Source organism: Ictidomys tridecemlineatus, chromosome 6 (assembly GCF_052094955.1).
Source record: "Ictidomys tridecemlineatus isolate mIctTri1 chromosome 6, mIctTri1.hap1, whole genome shotgun sequence".
NCBI lineage: Eukaryota > Metazoa > Chordata > Mammalia > Rodentia > Sciuridae > Ictidomys > Ictidomys tridecemlineatus.
Window position 1 is genome coordinate 103,612,532 of NC_135482.1, and position 22,328 is coordinate 103,634,859.

At 40.9% G+C, this 22,328-nt stretch overlaps 1 protein-coding gene and 1 long non-coding RNA gene across 3 annotated transcripts in view; one reads left to right on the forward strand and one right to left on the reverse strand.

The window, feature by feature from the left end:
- The window catches only part of LOC120888369 (uncharacterized), a 22,925-nt gene extending 17,419 nt beyond the window's left edge, over nt 1-5,506 (forward strand). The window contains exon 2 of the long non-coding RNA XR_005731942.2: nt 5,398-5,506. This is a non-coding gene — a long non-coding RNA (uncharacterized LOC120888369). The remainder of the gene's footprint in view (nt 1-5,397) is intronic.
- Nucleotides 1-9,137, reverse strand: part of Cd4 (CD4 molecule) — a 25,097-nt gene extending 15,960 nt beyond the window's left edge. The window contains exons 1-2 of one of the 2 annotated variants that reach the window (XM_078015311.1): nt 9,015-9,137; nt 8,747-8,908 (exon numbers count right to left, since the gene is read on the reverse strand). In XM_078015311.1, coding sequence (XP_077871437.1) covers nt 8,747-8,908; nt 9,015-9,063 — 211 coding nt within the window. In that variant the 5' untranslated portion in view covers nt 9,064-9,137. The remainder of the gene's footprint in view (nt 1-8,746; nt 8,909-9,014) is intronic. The other variant, XM_021735255.3, reaches the window with a different exon arrangement.
- Between the last annotated feature and the right edge of the window lie 13,191 nt (nt 9,138-22,328).

A 22,328-nucleotide genomic window follows, 5' to 3' on the forward strand; every position in this document is an offset into this window, starting at 1 on the left:
TATTTTTATATGGTGCTGAGGATTGAACTCAGTGCCTCGCACGTGCTAGACAAGTGCTCTACCACTGAGCCACAACCCCAACCCCTAAAAACATATTTTTAAAAAAGAATAACCTTGTCTATATCTACAAAAAAAAAAAACTTGCTGGAATTTTGGTAGTAATTGTGTTAAATTCATATCAATTTGGGGAAAACCTTCACTTTGTTGACTCTTCCAATCCATGAGCATTTATTTAGATCTTCTCTGACTTCTTTCATCTCCAGTGTGTAGTTTTTAGTATGCAAACCCTTGCATGAGTATTACTGCTATATTTCCAAGTATTTGGATACTTTCCTTTCTTAACAGACTTATCTTTCTGTTATCAAGACTGATGTCTGTTGGATTCTGTGTGATCAGAGAACACATTCTGAATAATTTCACTTAAAAACAAAAAACATTCCTGAGGTTTGTTTTATGGCTGAAGATATGGACTACCTTGGTACACGTTCTGTAGACATTTGAAAAGCATGTATATTCTGCTGCTGTTGGGCAGAGTGTTCTATAAATGGCAATCGTGGTGCTGTTGAATTCTCTTATGTCTTTGCTGATTTTCTGTGTAGTTGTTCAGTCAATTGTTTGGAGTGAAGAGATGTATTTGTCCATTTTTCCTTTTAGTTCTCCCTACTTTTTTTTTTTTTTTCATTTTTTGCTGCTTTGCTATTTGGTGCATACACATTGAGGATTACTGGTCAGGTGCAAGGCAAAAACAAAACAAAACAAAAACCCCAACAACCAATCCTTGCTATGTCCCCTGGGATTCTTGGTAGATTGACCTTTTCATCATTATATAATGATACAGTGTAGTTCTCTGTCTCCCCTAGTTTTATTTGTTCTGGAGTTGACTTCATCTAATATTAATATATCTACTCCTTCTTCCCTTTGATTTACTTGCTTGACCTGCTTATGTTATTATATTTGAAGTCAGTTTCTAATAGACTGTATATTATTGGGTTATGTTTTTTAATCCACTCTATCAACCTGTGTCTTTTAATAAGTGTATATAGATCACATGTATTTAACATAATTATTGAGAGATTAGGGCTTAAGTCTGCTATTTTATTTTTGCTTTCTGGTTTTTCTGTTTTCTTTTTCCTGCCTTCCTAAGGGTTACTTGAACATCATTTTGTAACCAAGTGTGTTTTAGAACCATTTTAGGTTTACAGAAGAATTGTAAAAATGGTACAGAGTTCTCATATACCCCATACCCAGTTTCCCGTGAGCAGTGGCACAGGCCTGACACTCAGAAGGCTAAGCAAAGTTATTCTTGCCCCCACCCCTCTTCTCCATATCAAACTCTTTGGGAGTAAGAACTTATACATTAGCCCTCATTAGCTCTTATGTCCTACCTCCTTGAGGACAGATAATCAATACAAATTATTTGGAATTCTTCTACAAGAGAGATTTCTCTCTTGTCCGTTTATTCAATCAGTTATATCAGTATGGTTTCATATATTTAGTCTATACTTTGGGATATAGACATTTTAAGGAGTGTTTTAGAATACATTTTGATTTTTCTATAAAGTTTTTGAGTGTAGCTCTGTTTACTTCCTGTGATTGTTCTAGGTATTACATATATATGTATACAGTTGTAGTCTACTGGTGTCATGTTACTATACCTCCTTTTATGTCCCTTTGCCGTCCCCAATTATAATATAATTGCTTTAAATATTTTCCTCATGCACATCTAGAATTACTCAAATAGTGGCACAACTTTTGCTTTCAACTTCATAATGGAAAGAAGTTGGTGTTATAGTTCAGTATAAAAGCACATGCTTAGCAGTTGCCAGACCCTGAATTCAATCCCAAACCCCGAAAAGAAAAAAAGAAAAAGAGATCAAGAGGAAGGAGAAAGCCTATTGTATTTAGCCATACATTGTTTACTGGTTCTTTCCTTCTTGATATGCTAAGATTTGTTCTTATTTCCTTTCCTTGAGCCATTTTTTTCAGAGCAGTTCTGCTTGCAACAAATTCATCTGAGAATGTCTTCATTTCTCATTCATTCCCAAAATACATTTCTTCCAGTATAGGATTGATAATATACAGATTTTTAAATTTTTATTTATGTATATATTTATTTAGTTTATTGCAGTAATGAGGATTGAACTTATTTTTTTTTTAAAGAGAGAGTAAGAGAGGAGAGAGAGTGAGAGAGAGAGAATTTTTAATATTTATTTTTTAGTTCTCGGCGGACACAACATCTTTGTTGGTATGTGGTGCTGAGGATCGAACCCGGGCCGCACGCATGCCAGGCGAGCGCACTACCACTTGAGCCACATCCCCAGCCCGAGGATTGAACTTAGATGTGCTCTACAATTGAGCTACATTGCCAGAAATTTAAATTTTTTTTTTTTTTTGAGACCAGGTCTTACTAAGTTGCAGAGGCTGGCCTGGAACATGCAATCCTCCTACTTCAGCCTCCTGAGTTGCACTCCACTGTACCCAGTTAATTATGATGTGTCTTGATGTGGATTTCTTGATGTGGGTTTATTCTGTTTGAGGTTGTTTGCTCAGCTACTTGCATTTGAATCTAGGTTAATATCCTTTGCCAAATTTGGGGAGTTTTCAGTGATTATTTTTTCAAGTAGTTTTTTTCAACACAATTTTCCTTTTTCTTTCCTTGGTCTTCATTGACACAAATCTTTTAATATAGTCCTACAGGTTGCTATGGCTTTGTTAAAAGGTTTTTTTTTTTTTCCTAATCTATTTCCTCTATGTTGTTCACACTGTGTACTTTTTATTTTTCTCTCTGGTTCACTTATTTTTTTCCTCTGCCCTTTCCATTTTGCTGTTGAGTCCATTCACTCATCTTTTTATCTTAACTATTAAATTTTTCCATTCTAAAATTTCCATTTAATTCTTCTCTTTGCTGAGTTTTCTTAAGGTGTTTTCATTCATTTAAAGCATGTTTGTTATTGCTTATATATGGATTTTTACCGTGGCTGCCTTAAAATCTTTGTCAGACAATTCTAACTTCCATTTCGGCATTTCATTGTGGCTTTTTTTTTTTTTTTTTTTTTTTTGGTTGGTGCTGGGGATTGAACCCAGGGTCTTGTGCATTCAAGGCAAGCAATCTACCAACTGAGATATATCCCCAGCCTCTTTCTTTCTTTCTCATTTGGTCTGAGTTTGTTTGTTTTTTGTTTTTTTTTTTTTTTTTGTAGTGAGTAATTTTTTATTGAAAACTAGACATTGAAGTATTATGTTATGAAATTTTGAGTTGTATTAAACCTTCTGCTTTAACTGGCATTCTTTGATGTTGCTTTGTCAAGGAAGGAGGGGGCTGCCTTAGTACTGCCAAGTGGAGGTAGAAATCTCGGTTCCCTCTCATCTTTCATTGCCACTTGAAGATGTTTCTCACTACAGTTGGAGAGAGTAGGGATTCCAGTTCTCCATATGGCCTCCATAGATTGTGCAGTGGAGTGGCCTTGTCCTTGCTGAGTGATGACAAAAGTCTTGACTCTCCACCAGGCCTCCTCTGACACCAGCCCTGCAGGAAGGGTGGCTTTTTACTGCTTATTCTCCACTAACGTTGCAGAGTGTGAACAGCCTTGTTGCTGATTGGTGGGGATGAACATCCCAGCTCTCTACTTTGCCTTCTCTGACACCATCCCAGTGAAATTGTTGAGACAACTCACTGCACTCTCAGGAGGGTCAAATTTAGGCTCCCCACTCAGCCCATGCTGCATGGGTGGTGATAGGGCCACCATTTTTTCCTCTGGTGTTTGGCTGGAGTAAAGCGGTTTTCATTTAAAAGTCTTGCTGGGTGGCTCTTTCCTAGTCTCTAGCTAGAGAGAGCTGGCGATTGTTGAGGCATATTTTTGTCTGTATCTACTGCTGTTTCCAGGACTAAATGGAAACGAGGAACATGTTACTGGCAATTGGATCCTTACTATAGAGTGACGAACTTGACTTAATTGTGTAGTGTTTTGCAGAGGTAGAATTTGCAAGCATTGAAATTGGGTATTTAGCCAGGCATGGTGATATGCGCCTGAAACCCCAGCAGCTAGGGAGGCTGAAGGAGGAGGATCGCAAGTTCTAAGCCAGCCTCAGCAATTTAGTGAGGCTATAAGCAACCTAGTGAGACCTAGTCTCTAAATCAGAAAGAAAAAGGGCTTGGGATGTGGCTCAGTTATAAAAGCCCTTGGGTCCCATCCCTAGTTCCAAAGAAAGAAAGAAAGAAGGAAACGACGAAGAAAAAAAGAAATTGGATATTTAGCTGAGGAGTTGTTTTCGGTGGGTGGGCAGGTGGGGGTGTTGTTTGTTTGTTTGTCTTTTTGGTTTTGGGGATTAAAGCTGAGAGGTTTCTAAGCAAAAGGGAACCCGAATTTGAAGATTTGGGAAATTCTCAGCCTATTCATATTGCAAAAATGAGAAAACGTGTTTCCAAGAGAACACCAAAAGTTGGGTATACTATCATTCAACAAAGAACCTACAGGCTTATAGAAGCAGAAACACTACTTGTTTGAATTGAAGAGGTCAGAGGTGGGAGGCAATGAAGAATGGACTCCTTGCATTTGACAGGACAGACAATAGAGTTATTCAGATATGAGTGTGAGCCATTTTTCAAGAAGAGGAAAAAGTTTGCCTGTAATCCCTACAATTTGAGAAGCTGAGGCAGGAGGAGCTCAAGTTTGAGGCTCTTGGGCAACTTAGAAAGACTCTGTCACTTCTTCCCCCTTTTTGATTTTTCCCTTTTGGAATGAAAAAATCTGCCTTATGCCTGGCCACACTTGTCAGATTTCACACACAGCTGGAGAGGAATTTTTCCTGGGGATCAAATATACCTCAATGAATTATATATCACCCTTATCTGATTGGATCATATTTTTATTGGTCTATTTATTATTTTTTTATAGCACTAGGGATTGAATCCAGGAGTGCTCTACCCCTGAACTACATCCCCAGTCCTTTTATATTTTTATTTTGAGATAGGGTCTTGAACTTGTGATCCTCCTGCTTCAGCCTCCCAAGTCTCCAGGATTACAGGTGTGCATCACTGAGCCTGGCTAATTGGAGAATATTCAGATAAGACTTTGGATTTTAGGCTTCAGAGTTGATGCTGGAAGGAGTTAAGACTTTGGGGGCTGTCAAGATTAAATGAGTGCATTTTGCATGTAAAAAGGAGATGAATTTTGAGGGACCTAGCTGAATACTGTGGACTGAATGGAGTCCTTCTTCCAAATTCATTTGAAGTTCAAACCCCCAACATGATGGTATGGTATTTTGAGATGGGGCCTTCGGGAGGTGTTTAATATTAGATGAGATTATGGGGAAAGTGCATTCATGATTGGATGAGGGTCTTTATATCAACCCACAGAGATCTTACTTTCTTTTTCTCTGTGCCATGTGAGGACACAGGAAGAAGACTACAGTCCACAAGCCAGGAAGAAAGCCTTCACCAGAACCTGCCCATGAAATCAGACTTCCAGCTTCCAGAACTGTGATAAATAAATTTCTGTTGCTTAAACCACCAGTCTATGATGTTTCAATATGGTATCCCTAGTAGACTTAAGATATACGTTTACTCCCTTTTCCCACAAGCCCTCCTTTTCTTGTATTACTCACAATTGTACTATAATGTAACTCTTCCCTCATTAATGGATGTTCATGTTGAATTCTATTGTTTTGGTATTACAAATAATTCTTGTAATTTTATAATCCTTGCACAGATATCAATAAGTATTCACAATTTTATTTCTGTTAAACATATTTTCCAGAATAGCTGTTACTAGGTAAAGGATTTTAGATTTTTTTTTAATTTATAAAACATTGCCAGATAATATTTGTTTATTTATTGATCCTGGGGACTGAATCCAGAGGAGCTTTGTCATTGGGCTACAACCTTTTAAGTTTATTATTATTGTTACTATTTTATTTTGAGACAAGGTCTTGCTGAGTTGCTTCAGGGTCTCACTAGGTTACTGAGGCTGACCTAGAACTTGTGAGCCTCCTGCCTTAGCCTCCCAAGTTGCTGGGATTACAGGAACGAGCCACCATACCTGATTCCAAATTATTTTAAAAAATTAGTCTATTAATAAACTGAGTGTGCTGGTACATGCCTGTCATCACATCAACTTGGGACACTGAGGCAGGAGAATCGCAAGTTTAAAGCTAGCCTCAGTAACTTAGCAAGGCCCTAAGCAACTTAATGAGACCCTGTCTCAAAAAATGAAAAGAGCTGATGTGGATCAGTAGTAAAGCGCCTCTGGGTTCAATACCCACTACCAAAAAAAAAATTAGTTTGATAAAGCTAAGCTTGGTAGTATGTGCTTCTAGTTCCAGCCACTCAGAAGGCTGAGGCAAGAGAATCATATAAAGACATTTACATGTGTGTCCAAAAACATAAGGTAATTCACTACAGAATTGTTTATGATAACAAATTGAAAATAGCTTAAATGTCCAACAATACAAGATTAGTCAAAGAAATCATGCTGTAGTTATGCAAAGGATCTATGCAATTACTTAAAAGAAGTGAAGTAAAAATATTTATATATGTGTATATGTATGTGTGTGTGTGTATGTACATGTATATACGTGTATGTGTATGTGTCATACACACATACGAATATAAAACCATCTTCAAAAGATATACTTTTTTTTTTGTACTGGGGATTGAACTCAACCACTGAGCCCCATCCCCAGCCCGATTTTGTATTTTATTTAGAGACAGGGTGTCGCTAAGTTGCTTAGCGCCTCGCTTTTACTGAGGCTGGCTTTGAACTTGCAATCTTCCTGCCTCAGCCTCACAAGCCACTGGAATTACAGGCATGCACTACTGCACCTGGCTATTAGATATACTTTTTAAAAAGAAAAAAAGAAAATTTTGAGTGCTCTGAAACAACTTTCTCTAAGAGACCCTAGGCCTGAAAGTCAAAAGACCAGAGTTCATTTAGCTCAAACTCTGACTCTATGTGGGCACAAAAGCAAGGATTTCTGCCCTGACCTTAGCTTCCTTACCAGTAAAACCGACACTTGGAGTCATATTTCCTAAACTTCATCCATTCACAGACCTCATATACAATTTTAGCCAAATCTACCTATCCAATTTATGTAATATCTTTAATTTTTTAAAAAATTTTTAGTTGTAGATGTTTTTAGTTGTTTATTTAGTTTTTATGTGGTGCTGGGGTTCGAACCCAGTGCCTCACATGTGCTAGGCAAGCACTCTATCATTGAGCCACAAACCCAGCCCCATTTAATTTTTTTAATTAAATAAATATTTTAAAAAGGAAACTATAACATTAACATGAACAGAAAGCCAGTGTTACCTGCCATAAAAGGAAGCAACAGTAAAACAAACAAACAAAAACACAAAAGTTGCTAAACAAGGTGAAAAGGTGGCATAAGCCTGTATCCCAGCTACTTGGGAGGCTGAGGCAGGAGGATTGCAAATTAGAGGTCAACGGGGGCACTTTGGAAGACCCTGCCTCCAAATTAAAAATAAAATGATCTAGGGGTAGCTCAGTGGTAAAACACCCCAGTGTTCATTCCCCAGTACAAAAGAAACAAACAAACAGCAAACAAAAAAAAAAAAAAAGAAAAAGAAAAGAAAGAAAGAAAGAAAGAGAAGAAGAAGAAGAACAACAACAACAAGAAGGAACAGTAGCAGCTAGAACATGCCTACAATCCCCAGCCATTCTGGAGGATAAGGCAGGAAGATCACAAGTTTGAGGCCAGACTGGTAAGTCCCTGTCTAAATAAATAAATAAATAATAATTTAAAAAAATTCGCTGGCTGGGGATGTAGCTCAGTGGTAGAGCTACTTGCTTAGTATAGGTTCAACCCCAACAGCAGCCAAAACAAACAAACAGACAAAAAACAAAAAAAACAAAAAAAAACACAGAGTTATAAAGACAATGAGAATAAAATATATATGAAAAATTTTACAAAATGTTTCTAAGGAGATGTTACTTTAAAAGCAAGGAAAAAATCATTCAGTTACTTTTTTTTTTTTTTTTTTGATACTAAGGATTGACCTCAGGGGCGCTCTCCCACTGAGTTACATCCTAGCCTTCTTTATTTATTTATTTACTTTTTAATTTAAAGACAGACAGGAACTCTATAAATTGCTGAGAGGCTTGCTAAATTGCTGTGGCATTTTCAAATTTGCAGTCCTCCTGCCTCAGGCCTTGGAGTTGCTGGGATTGCAAGTATGCCACCGCACATGGCTATTCTGTTGCTTTCAATGGAAATAAAGTATCATCCACATGAGTCTGTAGATATATATATATATTTGTTGTTGTTGTTGTTGTTGGTTTAGTACCTGGGATTGAACTCAGGGGCACTCAATCACTGAGCCACATCCCCAGCCCTGTTTTGTATTTTCTTTAGAGACAGGGTCTCACTGAGTTGCTTAGCGCCTAGCTTTTGCTGAGGCTGGCTTGCGATCCTCCTGTCTCAGCCTCCCCAGTCACTGGAATTACAAGTGTGTGCCACCGTGCCCGGCTATAGCAATAATATTATTGAAACCATGCATTTTATGTGATAATTATTTTTCTAAGAACCATTAAAATATTAAAAATATCACAGTACTAAAAGCCTTTTGTCACCAGCAGTCAGAGTAGGGAAATTCCAGAAAACAGTGCCAAAGAATTTCTATCAACTCCAGCTCTTTGGGGGTCCCAGAATTTACTAGGAGCAGATCTCTGACCACAGGAGTGTTCAATCCATTGTTTTCCTCCCTGGATGGGGGACAGAGAAATCCTACCTTTGGTCAAGAAGTTGTTCTGATTTCCCAGAATCTTCTGGTTAGAATGTTTCCAGGTAAACAACATGTTCTTCCTCTGGGAAGCTGTGCAGGGCAGTTCCACTGAACCATCTACTTGGCCCATCACCATTTCCTTTCCCTGAGTGACCACTGGGAGCAGTGCTGGGTGAAACAGAAAGGGATCAGGCCTCTGTACTGCAATGCTTCATCTTAGCATTTCCCCACCTCCCACACCATCTGCTCCCAAACCCCAAGTGTGAGCACTTACCCAGTTGCAGTACCAGGAACAGTTGCCAAAAAGCAACTCCTTGGTTCATTTTAGCCTTGCTGAGGTATCAGGCAGGGGCCTGAATCATCAGGGACCTGAACCTGCAGAAATGGTAGAGACTAAGAGAGTTAATAATCATTAGTCAATAGGAATTCATTGGACCTGGGCATGCGGAGACCTTGCTCTTCCTCAGGACCATTAATCCAGCCCAGGAAACCGGACTTGCTTATACCTCTAGTACATGTCACAAAATGTAATGCCCTAGCTAGCCATGGTGGTGCACGCCTGTAATCCCAACAGCTTGGGAGGCTGAGACAGGAGGCTCATGGGTTCAAAGCCAGCTTCAGCAACTTAGCAAGACCCTAAGCAACATAGTGAGATCTACCTCAAAATAAAAAATAAAAAGAGCTGGGGATGTGGCTCAGTGGTTAAATAGCTCTTCATTTTTCTAAATGGCTGAATAAAACTACCTAGTGCCAAAAAACAAATGCAATGCCCTGGTTAATATTGGGTGATATTAGTATTATAACGGCAATTTCTCTGGCCTGACCCTAGCCTCACATCTCTCTCTCTCTCTCTCTCTCTCTCTCTCTCTCTCTCTCTCACACACACACACACACACACACACACACACACACAGAAATTAATGTGTCCCTGGATACTAAATAAAAATATGAATATATTATGTGTTTTATATTAATAAAAATTGTATTGTATTAAAAAATACAGGCTTAAGTATCAGGGCATTTATATAGAGTTGTAGTCTTCTAATAAAAGTATAATAGATTTCTTGGGAGAATTTGGAGAGAAAGTAACTACATTTGATTTTTTTCTTTGCTTAAGAAATATCCAGTTTTGAAAGTCTGTGGTATGAATGGGTTTTCTTGTTCTGTTGATTATTTGAGGCTTTTAACAAATAGTTCATGAAAGGAAATACTGGACACAAGTAAAGAAAATCTCTTTTCAGTTGGATTTCTTCCCTGCTTAGACTTTAAAAATGTAAGCATGAATTGCCAATTTCACTTCATGTAAATTACACACACACACACACACATATGTTTATATATAAAATTTTATTTCACCTGTGAACTGTTAACTGTATCACTTCTACAGATGTCATTTTGTTTGTTTGTTTGTTTTTGGTGTGGTCCTGGAGATTAAACCCACATGCCAGCAAGTGCTCTGAGTGCCCTGAGCTTCATCCCTAACCCCAATGTTATAATTTTCAAATATACAATATGTTTCCAGATATGCCTTGCATTCAGGCTGCCTTTTTCTCATTTTGATTTTGTTGAGTCTCCTGCCTGCTTGCCAAAAGCTTGGATGCATCAGGCCCACGTAGAATTGAAAGTAGAGGCATCCTGAGCTTTAAAGCATAAAAATTCAACATACCACATATTGAGGTGGAAAAAATAGTTTGCTTATTTATTTATTTTGGGTGGTGCTGGGGATTGAACCCAGAGCCCCACAGATGCTAGGCAAGAGCCCTATCACTGATCTACACTTGCAGACCCTGTATGGGTTTTTGTTTGTTTGTTTAAAAAAAAAAAAAAAAAAAGGTGGAGGGGGAAGTGAGCTGTTTGCCATTTGGGATTAGAAAAGGATTCCTAACAAAGGTGGCAAAGTCATGGGAAACACAACACAGAGCCAGGCTAGGATGCAAAGCTCTTGTTACTACTTGGGGCTGGACAATAGGAAATGACTGAAAAGGAAGAGACAAAGGGGTTCAAATAAGAGGCTGGGGTATGTCTGCTCTGTCTTTGCTCTGTGTGTGTTTTCTGGTAATCACTCTGTGTCTAACCTCTTCCTGCTCTGCCCCATCACAGCTCTGGTCAGGTGGTTCCTTATCCACAACTCAAGTCCTCGTTCGATTCCAGAAACAGCATTTCTACCTCTTTAGGACCCTTGCTTCTGTTACTAGTGTCTGTGTGCCTCAATACACTAGTTGCTTTCCTTAACCCTATCCACATCTCTGTAAATAACCCCCTTTCTACAATCCTTTGAACCACCTGAAGCAGACTGTTTTCTTTTCTTTTCTTTTGTAATATTCATTTTTTTGAGAGAGAGAGAGAGAGAGAATTTTTTAATATTTATTTTTGAGTTTTCAGTGGACACAACATCTTTATTTTATTTTTATGTGGTGCTGAGAATTGAACTCAGCACCCCGCGTGCTACCGCTTGAGCCACATCCCCAGCCCCTAAATGTTCATTTTTTAGTTGTGGTTGGACACAAACCTTTATTTTATTTATTTATTCTTATGTGGTGCTGAGGATCAAACCCAGGGCCTCACACGTGCTAGGCCAAGTGCTCTACTGCTGAGCCATAACCCCATCCCCCAGACTCTATTTCCTTTTTTTAAATAATTTTTTTAGTTGTCGTTGGACACAATACCTTCATTTTATTTATTTATTTTTATGCGGTGCTGAGGATCGCACCCAGTGCCTCCCATGTGCTAGGCTGGTGCTCTACCACTGAGCCACAACTCCACCCTGGGAGACTCTGTTCTCTTTAAGACATGAATATATAATTCTTTATAGGGGTGTAGCACTCAGAGGAGGTGCTGGGGTTTGCTCACCCTAATGAGGTTTGGGAGAAGACAAGAAAAGCCCTTTCCAGTTACTTAATCTGCCCAGAAGAAGAATTACCCAGTCAGGCAAGAGGCTTCCAGCAAAAGAGGGAGGGAGACTAGTCTCCAGTCACGCTAGTCTAGTCGCTAGTCACGGGTGAGGGTGAAGTTGTTTACAAGTTGTTTACAAGTTAACACAGGGCGTGGGAAGCATTTAGAGGGAGTCTGAGGTGAGAAGAGTAGGGTAGGGACAGCCTTAAATGTTTAGTTGTTTCCACTGCCCCCCATCCCAGATTGATAAGACGGACAATGTCTCCACTTGAGATTTCCTTCTCTGGGGTTCAAATTCAGCTTACCATGCCTGAGGAAGGAGAGGAGTGTTCTCAGCCTTCCCTGGATGGTGGCCATTTTGTCTCTTCCCTCTCCACAACTCCAGGGTCTGTGCAGAAGGCCACCTCCTTCTTCTTCTAATTCCTTGCACAGCCCCATCTCAGTAAGGGTTCAGCTTAGTGGAAGAGGCTAGAGGCTGTGGGTTTCCAGCTGCTGTTCACTTTGGTGTTTTGGGCTTCCGCTGCCACCCTAGAGATCTGGCCTTTGATTCTCACATCCTCAGCGTCCCCAGAGAGGCACTTTACCTCGGTACAGTAGCATTCTGTGTACCATCACCCCTGGGAGAGACTAGGAGGGCTGACTGTTCGTGTGTCTCCCCGCCCCCCCCCCACCTTCCTGGTCTCTTGTCTCTCTCCCCCCTTCCCTCCCTCCCTCCCTCCCTTTCTCTCTTTGTTTCTCGATATATATCTCTTTCTGCCTCTCCCTCTGCTTACACCTGTACATTTCTGATACTCTATTTCCCCATGCTTATGCCTCCTTTCAACTCCTGTGTGTGCCTCATGCCAGGAACCTTTGGGCTCTCCTTCTCTTCTCACTTGGAGTTCTCCCTGCCTTTTCTCCTTTCTCATCCAGCTGCCACCAAGATCTAGTTCCTTCTATACTGTAAACAGGAGGCAAGGCTTCTTGCAGGAAAGCAAGCTTTTCACAGGCTTTGGTCTGTGGGTGGGCAAGGGAGATGGCTGCATGGTGGAAGGGACACAGCGGACAAAGGGAGGTGGGCAGATCATCTCAGAAGCACACAGAGGTCTCTGGGAGGACAGGAGGGAGGAAGGGAAGAATAGAGAGACCCAGAGCAGCCGGTTAAAGCAACAGCCACTCTTCATACTGTACACGGAGCTTGGATGAGTGGGTTCTTTGTTTCACAAATTCCAAGAACGAAATCTACAACACTAGGGTGAGAACAAAGTATAAACAGGATTTATTAGAGTAGTAGAAAGAAAGAAAGCAGAGTTCCTAAAGGGGAGGTGTGCCAATGGGTGTCTGTTGTCTAAAGGTTTTTTGGGTTTGATCTGTTCCTAGAGTTGATTTGTGGGATAACAGGATTCAGAAAGGAGCCAATCAAGTCTGTTTTGTCCTCTTCAGAAAGTCTAGAGAAAAGTGATGTCTAAGACTTAATTAGCACAAGAGTAGGAGTGAGGATTTGTTGGCACAAGAGGAAGTAACTTTTGTAGTTGTTAACAAACTGTCCTCCTGGCTAGGATCAGCTGAGATCAGAAGCCTTGGTTTCTCAGTCCTCTCTTCTTCCTTTCCCTCTCTGAGACCCGTTTTATGGCTGCCTATGGATGGTCTTTCTGTCTCCATACAGTCTACCATCACATGCAAAGCTCAGAGTCTTACAGAAAAGGTAGAACAGAGGCAAAGAAGTGAAGAAATTCTGGGAGGGAGCCAGACATGGTGGTCCATGCCTATAATACCAGCAGCTCTTGAGGCTGTGGAAGGAAGATTGCAAGTTCAAAGCCAGCCTCAGCAACTTAGTGAGGCCCTAAGCAACTTAGCAAGACTCTGTCTCAAAATAAAAAGGGCTGGGATGTGCTCAGTGGTTAAGTGCCCCTAGGTTCAATCCCTAGTACAAAAAAAAAAAAAAAAAAGTAAAAAGAAAAAGAAATTCTGGAGGCAAGACATACACAGACAGCAGCAGACCAAACTAGAGACAAAGAGGGACCAGGACAGGGATTTGAACAAAATGGCAACACACACTGAGTTCCGCCAGGGCGCTTGAGGTTCCTGCCACCTTCACCCCCTGCCCCCCAGGGTGGGATAAGGAGGAGGCTGGGGAGAGGAAGAGGGCACAGCCCTACCACAGTGACAGTCTGTGGTCCCACAAGCACTTTTATCTTCCCCCTGTTGCCCCCAGTCAGCCCACTCAAGCCCAGCCGCAGAATGCCCGCCCCACATGGCACCCTGCGACTGCTGACTGGCTTCCTACAAACTTCCTAGATATATGACCCCTCTGAGGGACCCCTGTGGTTCAGTGGCTGCAACCTCTGCCATCCTCTCCTTTGCCTCAACGCCCACGCAGGGGGCGCCTCGCTGTGCCCTCCTTCCTTCCCTTATCCCCCGAAAGAAGGGTACTGCACAGACGCTGGATCTTCAAGCCTTGCAAACCAGACCCTAACCCATTGAACTGTTCCCATCACCCAAGTATCCGGTTTCCCATCTGCATCAAAGTTATTTCATTCCACAAACATTTATGGGGTTTCTAAAACGTGCAGGACCTTTGACCACCCAACTCTCCTCAGTGTCACCCCACCATCATGACCAGGAACATGGCATGGGGCTGCTCTGAGGCTCTGCCTAGAACCAGATGATGGGGGCAGTTTTACTTAGAAGTAGACCAGACCGAAAGACTGAACATCTGTGAGCCTGTCCTCAGGAGCTCTTCCGGCTGCTCCTCAGAGGAGCCATTTTGTATCAGCCTGCAGAATCTGACACAGCACACGAAATCAAAATCGTCAAAACATGAAAGAACAGTGATCTCCACCATCGTTTTCTTTTCCCAGCCTTGTGCTCCGAAACATGTGTCTTATAAAAGCAGGTCATTCAGGAAGAGCTATTCCACTCAGAGTGGATTATTTATTTATTTACTTTTGCTAACAGGGATTGAACCCAAAGGTGCTTAAGCATGGAGCCACATCCCCAACCCATTTTTTTTGCATTTTATTTAGAGACAGGGTCTCACTGAGTTGCTAAATGCCTTGCCAAGTTAGTGAGGCTGACTTTGAACTCACAAATCCTCCTGCCTCGGCCTCCCAAGTCGCTGGGTAAAATCTTTGACTTATTAAAAATGGAACCTTTCGGGCTGGGGATGTGGCTCAAGCGGTAGCGCGCTCGCCTGGCATGCGTGCGGCCCGGGTTCGATCCTCAGCACCACATACCAACAAAGATGTTGTGTCTGCCGAGAACTAAAAAGAAAATAAATATTGAAAATTCTCTCTCTCTCTCTCTCTCTCTCTCTCTCTCTCTCTCTCTCTCCTCTGTCACTCTCTCTTTAAAAAAAAAAAAAAAAAAAAAAAATGGAACCTTTCTATTTTCAGGGATCAGACTGTACCCCAGGAGAACTCTTTCCCAGAGCAAATCTATGAATTGAAGGCAGAGAACACCTGGCAGGCAGCAGGGCTTCAAAGCTGTGAGATCTCAGAAGGGATAGGCCTGAGGCTGCAGAGGTAGCAAGCTGGGTGGTGCAGGGCATCTCATCTTGAGGGTTCTTGGGTGAAGAACCCCATTAAGCCTGGGGTGGGGGCGGTCTGCAAATCCTTTTCTAACTCTATCAGCCTCCAAAACCAATAATGTTAGAATCAATTTTTCTAAAGACATAGTTACCTAAAAATACGATCTAACGCTTTTATAGCATTTCATATCTAAGAGCTCAGTTATGCACTTTTTGACAATTTGAGCTTTCTCTTTTTTTTAAACCAAGCCAAATAAAATACAAGCACCTTTAGATATATCGATCAAAAATCCTTAAATGCACAAAATTGGACAAAATCTTTAAAATACATATGAACACATAAGATTTTTAAAAGGTCACATAGATCACGTGGCCTATGAAATGCTGCATGTATGAATTTTTGGTGTGAATTTTTAGTGATTGTATTATTGGGAAAATTGATTTTAGGAGAATTGCCTCTAGATTAGATTCCACTTCTTATTGCCCTTTTCTTGCCTTTACCATTTTTCCTCTTTTAATTTCTTATTTATAGGTTTTCTACACCTTAATACTTATTTATTCTTTTTCATTGCCCCCTCACCCTTCCTTAGGTCTTTTCTTCTCTTTGGTCTTCCCATCTTCACCTCCTCCACTGCCCCATGAGTAGTTGCCTTCCACTGCCTTTCTCGGCTGTTTACTCTCTGATCTTGTGATTCTAGTCAATACCCCTCTGGAGAGTACCTCAGTGCCCTTCTTATGTTCTGGGCACTGAGCTATGTCTGGTACAGAGGCAAAAAGCAGTATGGCCTAGTCCTGGCCTCTTGAAGCTCACAATTCCAGTGGGACATCACTGCTTATGACCAGTTCTGAGAGAAATGCATAAGAAGGTATCCTGGGCTATGAGCACAGGACCGAGAGCCCAGCACATTCCGCTGCACCTGCGCCACATTCACCTCCCCTTCCCAGCTCCCTGGAAAGAAATGAAGTTGAGTGAGCCTCTCTTACCTCTGGACCTGTCTTTCTTCCACTCTGCTTCTTGCACAGATATGTCTATGTAAGGGCCTGGAGCTCTGTAACCAGGAGCCCAGTGGGGAGAGGGCTTTGTTTCCTCCGTGGAGAGGAACTTAAATAAAGAGACAGGAAGAACCCTCGTAGCGAGGCTTCTCTACCACCCAGGCTTGGGCCAACCCCCAACGTCAGGGAAGATGTCAGAGTGAAAATGCCAAAGTCATGGGAAAAATTTAAGCAGAATCAGGCCGGAGCCCATAGTGCCACTGTCACTGTTGAGAGGCAAGAAAAGACTCCCTCAATGATGCAGTCAGATCTGGTGGGGCTTCAGGGAAAGAAGTGAGAAGCACTTGTGAGCTTACTCTTTCCCTACGCTGATAACACTACTAGTTCAGCTTGCAACACCAATAATTAATACAGTGCTATCACTTACCACTTTGTAACTCCATTTTGCTGGGGGCAGTTACAGCGATTGCACCCAGGAGTACTTAACCACTGAACCCATCCCCAGCCCTTTTTAGTTTTTATTTTAAGACGGGGTCTCACTAAGTTGCTGAGGCTAGCTTTGAACTTGAGATCCTCCTACCTCAACCTCCTGGGCCGCTGGGATTATAGGTATGCTCCACTACACCGGCCACTGCTCTTATGCAACTTCTCTTTTCACAACACATTGTACTTAAGAGTTGTGTTAATAAAATTAACATTTATTGCTTCATCAAGGGCATTCTTCAGTAAAACTGGCATTATTATTATTTTGTCTTTTTTTATTGCAAGTGCCTGGTTTGGTGCCACTGCTTTGATTTGTGCTAAGGCAGCAGTTTTATCCAGATTGCTTTTGCAACATCATTATGATGTCAACACAATTACAAAGAATAGCCAGTCACTTTTATAAAAATAGTTTGAACCTGAAGATACCCTGAAAGGTATCAAGATCTCCCAGAAGTCAATAAGCCACCACACTTACACTTTGAGAATGAGGACTCCACGTAATTTTTATTCATTCTTCAGGTTTTAGCTATCACTTCACTTGTCCCCCAAATCTGTTTTCTCCTTCCCTTGTAATAGAGCCCTCATTTTTAGCTGAGCTCATAATTTTTTTTTTTTTTTTTTTTGGTATCGGGGATTGAACTCAGGGATGCTTAACCCCTGAGCATAGCTTCACCCATGGGGCTGTAGGAAGGCACACCCATGCACAAGACACTGACCCTCGCACCCAAAAAGGGTGCCACATTTCTGTGACTGAGAGCCTCAGCACCTAGCCGGGGAGTGTAACTCAGCCACGTATAAGGTTGGCCTCCCACAATCCCCAGTACCAGGAAAAAAAAAAAAAAAGAAAGAAAGAAAAATGTTAGGTGCAACCTCTGGGTTGTTCCTTGAAAGAAGCCAACTATGGGGGCTGGGGTTGTGGCTCAGTGGTAGAGTGCTAACCTCGCCATGTGAGACCCTGGGTCCGATCCTCAGCACCACATACAAAAATAAGCAAGTGAAATAAAAGTGTTGTGTCCAACTACAACTAAAAAAGAAAGAAAGAAAGAGAGAGAGAGAGAGAGAGAGAGAAAGAAAGAAAGAAAGAAAGAAAGAAAGAAAGAAAGAAAGAAAGAAAGAAAGAAGCCATCTATGGATATCCCTTCCTCAGGCTTTCTCCTTGAAGGCTGGGCAGAATAGGAATACCAGTCCTATAGCTTACAGCCAGTCTTCCCTCATTTACATTACCGAGCAGCCTCCTGTAGGCATTTAAGTTTGTGTCCTCTGCTCTAGTCTAAACCTCTCCAATCATTCATTCACATATTGAACAAGTGTTAAGTGTCTCCCAGTGCAAAGAACTCTGCTAGGTGCTGGGGATGTGATGTTGGGTATAACAGATATTTTCACCTCAGCTCTGACATGAACACTAAACAATGAATTATTTCATTATGAGTAGCCAAGTGCTACAAAGGGAGAAGCCCAGAGTACTGGGAGAGCTTATCACAAGGAAGCCTTATTTCAACTGAGAGAAGTGTATTGTAATCATTGTGAGTTTGGGTTCCACTACAAGTGAAAGAAAATCAAAATGAAGCTGGTAGTGGTGACATGTGCCTGTAACACCAGCTACCAGGAAGGCTAAGACAGGAGTATCTTGAGTTCAAAGCCAACCTCAGCAACTTAGTAAGGCCCCAAGTAACTTAGAGAGATCCTGTCTCTAAAAAAAATATATAAAAAGAGCTGGAGGTGGCCCAGTGGTTAAGTGTCCCTAAGTTCAATCCCTGGTATAAAAAATATAACAATAATTGTAGAAGTTCAAATGAGACTGTAATTTATTTCCCACATGAAAGAAGTTTGAAGGCAGTCAGAGACGGGGAGGCACCATGCCATACCCTAGCCCCAGGATCTGGGTTTGTTTGAATCCCTGTAACTTCTATGATCATGACTTCCAAAGTTTGAGAAGGCTACCAAATTTCCTTGGCTGGAATGTGTTTCCTTTATGATAAGATCTCTCAGTATCTAGTGCTTCTCCCTTCTTAGTACTTGTCCACTCAAATGGAATGACTCACCGTTTAGTGTCTATCTCACTAAACAAGATCGTAGTAACTGTATCTCCCTTTGCACTCTACCCTCAGCAAACTAGCAAAGCAGCTTGGCCACCTGGTAGATGCTCAGTACTTATTAAATGCTTTTTTTCCTCTCTCTCTCTTTCTCTTTCTCCCTTTCTTTCTTTTTAGGTACTGGAGATTTAACCCAGGGGCACTCCATCACTGAGCTATATAGCCCCAGCTCATTTTTATTTTTATTTTGAGACAGGGTCTCTAAGTTGCCAAGGCTGATTCAACCTTGTGATCCTCTTGCCTCAGCCTCCTGAGTTATTAGGATTATTGCCGTGTTCTACTGCACTCAGTTCTGAATATTTTTTATATATCAATTTTATTGATAGTAATGAGTATCAAATTTACTGTGGTAAAAATACATATATCATAAAATTTACCATTTTAATCATTTTTATTTATTTGTTTTTGGTGCTATAGATTGAACCCAGGGCCAGAGCATGCTAAGCATGTGCTTTACCACAGAGCTATACCCCCAGCCTACATTTTTTCCCATTTTTAAATACACCGCTGTGTAGGCTTAAGTACTTTCACATTATTAAACCAAAATTCTGACACCAGGAGATCTTTGAATAAAGGGTTTGTTGAACTGTCACAGATGGGACAATTCCCAAAACTTCCAGTGATGAGCTTAAATAGCATTTGGAAGTATATCTGCTGTACCTACAAGCCAAAAGTACTTTTATAACAAAAGTTTGAGGAAGAAAAGCATACTTTTTTTTTGAGAGAGAGAGAGAGAGAGAATTTTAATATTTATTTTTTAGTTATCGGCGAACACAACATCTTTGTTGGTATGTGGTGCTGAGGATCGAACCTGGGCTGCGCATGCCAGGCGAGCACGCTACCACTTGAGCCACATCCCCAGCCCCCAAAAGCATACATTTTTAATTAAAATTTTTTTTATTTGTAGATGGACACAATATCTTTATTTTATTTATTTATTTTTTTGTGGTGCTGAGGATCAAACCCAGTGCCTCCCACGTGCTCTATCACTGAGCTACAGCCCCAGCCCAAAACATAAATTATTCACCCTGGTTATAGATAAGACTGGCAGGATAATGTGATACAGGGAGAGTTTTGGGATAAGAAGACAGTCCATAAGGAGGAATCCTAAATTGTTGCTTCTGGGTTGGCTGGAGTTATAAGAAGGATTCAATGGCCCAACTGGTGGGTCACCTGGGGTTTGAGTCAAGGTTTTAATAGGCATTCAGAATGTGAAATTGACCTTGTTGTTGTTGTTGATTTGGTAGCAGAGCTGTTAACTGATCAACTTCCCTTAGCTCTCCTGCCCTCCATTCTCTGACCCTTTAAATTAAATTTGGGACATCCTAGAATTTTTCTCTTATCAACATGTTTGTGCAATCATCACCACCATCTATCTCTGGAACTTTTTCATCTTTCCCAACTAAAGTTTGGCACTCATTGAACACTCCTCATTCTCCCTCAGTTCCTAGCTATTGAATACTTTTAAAAAAAAATTTTTTTTAGTTGTAGTTGGACACAATACCTTTATTTTTTTTTTATTTGTTTTTATTTTTATGTGGCGCTGAGGAATGAACTCAGCACCTTGCATGTGCTAGGCGAGTACCCTACTGCTGAGCCACAACCTCAGCCCCTCGAATACTTCTTGAAGGAATGAATAAAGACAATAGGACTACCTTAGCAGAGGTCACAGTATAATCAACTTCAGGAGCCAGGTAATATAAATTTAAAAAGCTGGCTCGGGCTGAGGGTTTAAGCTCAGCCCTCACCTGGCATGAGTGAATCCCTAGGTTTGGTTCCCAGTACTGCCAAAGAAAAAGAAGGAGAAAAAAAGAAAAAAAAAAAAAAAAAAAAGCCAGGCATGATGATGTACGCCTACAATCCCAGTGGCTCCTGAGGCTAGAACAGGAGGATGGCGAGTTCAAAGTCAGCCTCAGCAATTTAGTGAGGTATTGAGCAACTCAGTGAGATCATGTCTTTAAATAAAATGTTTTTAAAAAGGGCTGGGATGTGCCTCAGTGGTTAAGCACCCCTGGGTTCAAAAAAAAAAAAAAAAGAAAAGAAAAGAAAGAAAAAGACAAACAAAGGAGGTTCATTACTATAAACAAGAGGGAGGGTTGGGACTGAGGTAAACTGAAGAATATCCTGCCTCATCTAATAAGTGCAGCTGCCACCTATGTAGCCCTAGTCAAGTAATACCAAAGTTGAAGTAATACCAAAATGTGAACCCAGAGTTGCCAGCTCTATCAAAATTTGTATAGAAAGTGGAAAACCAGACCTTCATATAGTATCTCCTCATTTTAATGTTGGCAATGAATTTAATCTTGTTTTAACACTGAGCACTTCAAACAAAGCTTTCCCAGGGCTGGCTCTAGCTTCAGATCCACCAGTTTGCAACCTATGGTGGACTTGTAAAGCCTTCCAGCTCTTCCAGTCTGTATCTTCTGCAATTGTCTATGCAGATGGGTTCCTAGGAGTCAACAGACTCCAAGAATCTGGCTTACCCTTCAGGCTTTCCAAAGAGGAAAAAAAAAAAAAAAAAAAAGGAAGAGAGAGAAAGAGAGAGAGAGAGAGCAAGTTCATAATGAATATTTAGCTGTGTTATTCTTTGTGTGGTTATATATTTTATTTAATCCCACAAAAGTAATAGGGCATAGATAACATTTTCCAGACCGTACAGATGGGAAAACTGTGACACAAAGAGTTCATAATTCTAAAAACTTGAGAGGCTGAGGAGGAGGATTGCAAATTTAGGGCCAACCTGAGCAACTTAGCAGGAGACACGGTCTCAAAAATAAAGTAAAAAAAGTTGGGTATGAAAAAAAAAAAAATTGGGCATGGCAGTACATGCTTATGATCCCAACCACTTAGGAGGCTGAGGCAGGAGGATCATAAATTCAAGGACAGCCTCAGCAATTTATCGAGGCCCTAAGCAACTTAGACTCTGACTGAAAGAAAGAAAGAAAGAAAGAAAGAAAGAAAGAAAGAGAGAGAGAGAGAGAGAGAGAGAGAAAGAAAGAAAGAAAGAAAGAAAAAATGGGCTGAGAATGTAGCTCAGTGATAGAGTACCCCTACATTCCTACATCCAATCACCAGTACTACACTCAAAAAACTTAGAACTTGGGTGTAGCTCAATGGTAGATTGCTTGACTAACATTCATAAGGCCCCAGATTGGATCTCCAACATTGAAAAAATAAAAGAAAAAAGAAAAAAAATTGCTGAAGGTCACAGAGCTTGTAACCATAACTGGTAGAACTGGGATTTGAACTTGTCCATTTGGATTCCAGTCCCTGGATGTGCCCCTCATCACATTTGCCTCTCCTCTGCATTCAGAAAAGCAAATGGAAGGTGAGAACGGAATGGGGAAATGCAGGAGAGTGATATTGGCCAAATTATATAGTTATATTGTGAGCATGCACGACTATGTAACAACAAATCCCATCAATATATACAACTATAATGCAACAATTTTGAAAATGTGGGGGAAAAACAAAGAAAGGTGAAAATTATGGCTAAGAGAAGTCTTTTCCCATAGCAAGAGAGTGGGTTGAGGCCATTGGCCTCATCTGGGGCTTCTGAGACTTAGCATCACCATATCCTCACCTCTATAGAACATTTTCCCATTTAAAAAAATTTCTT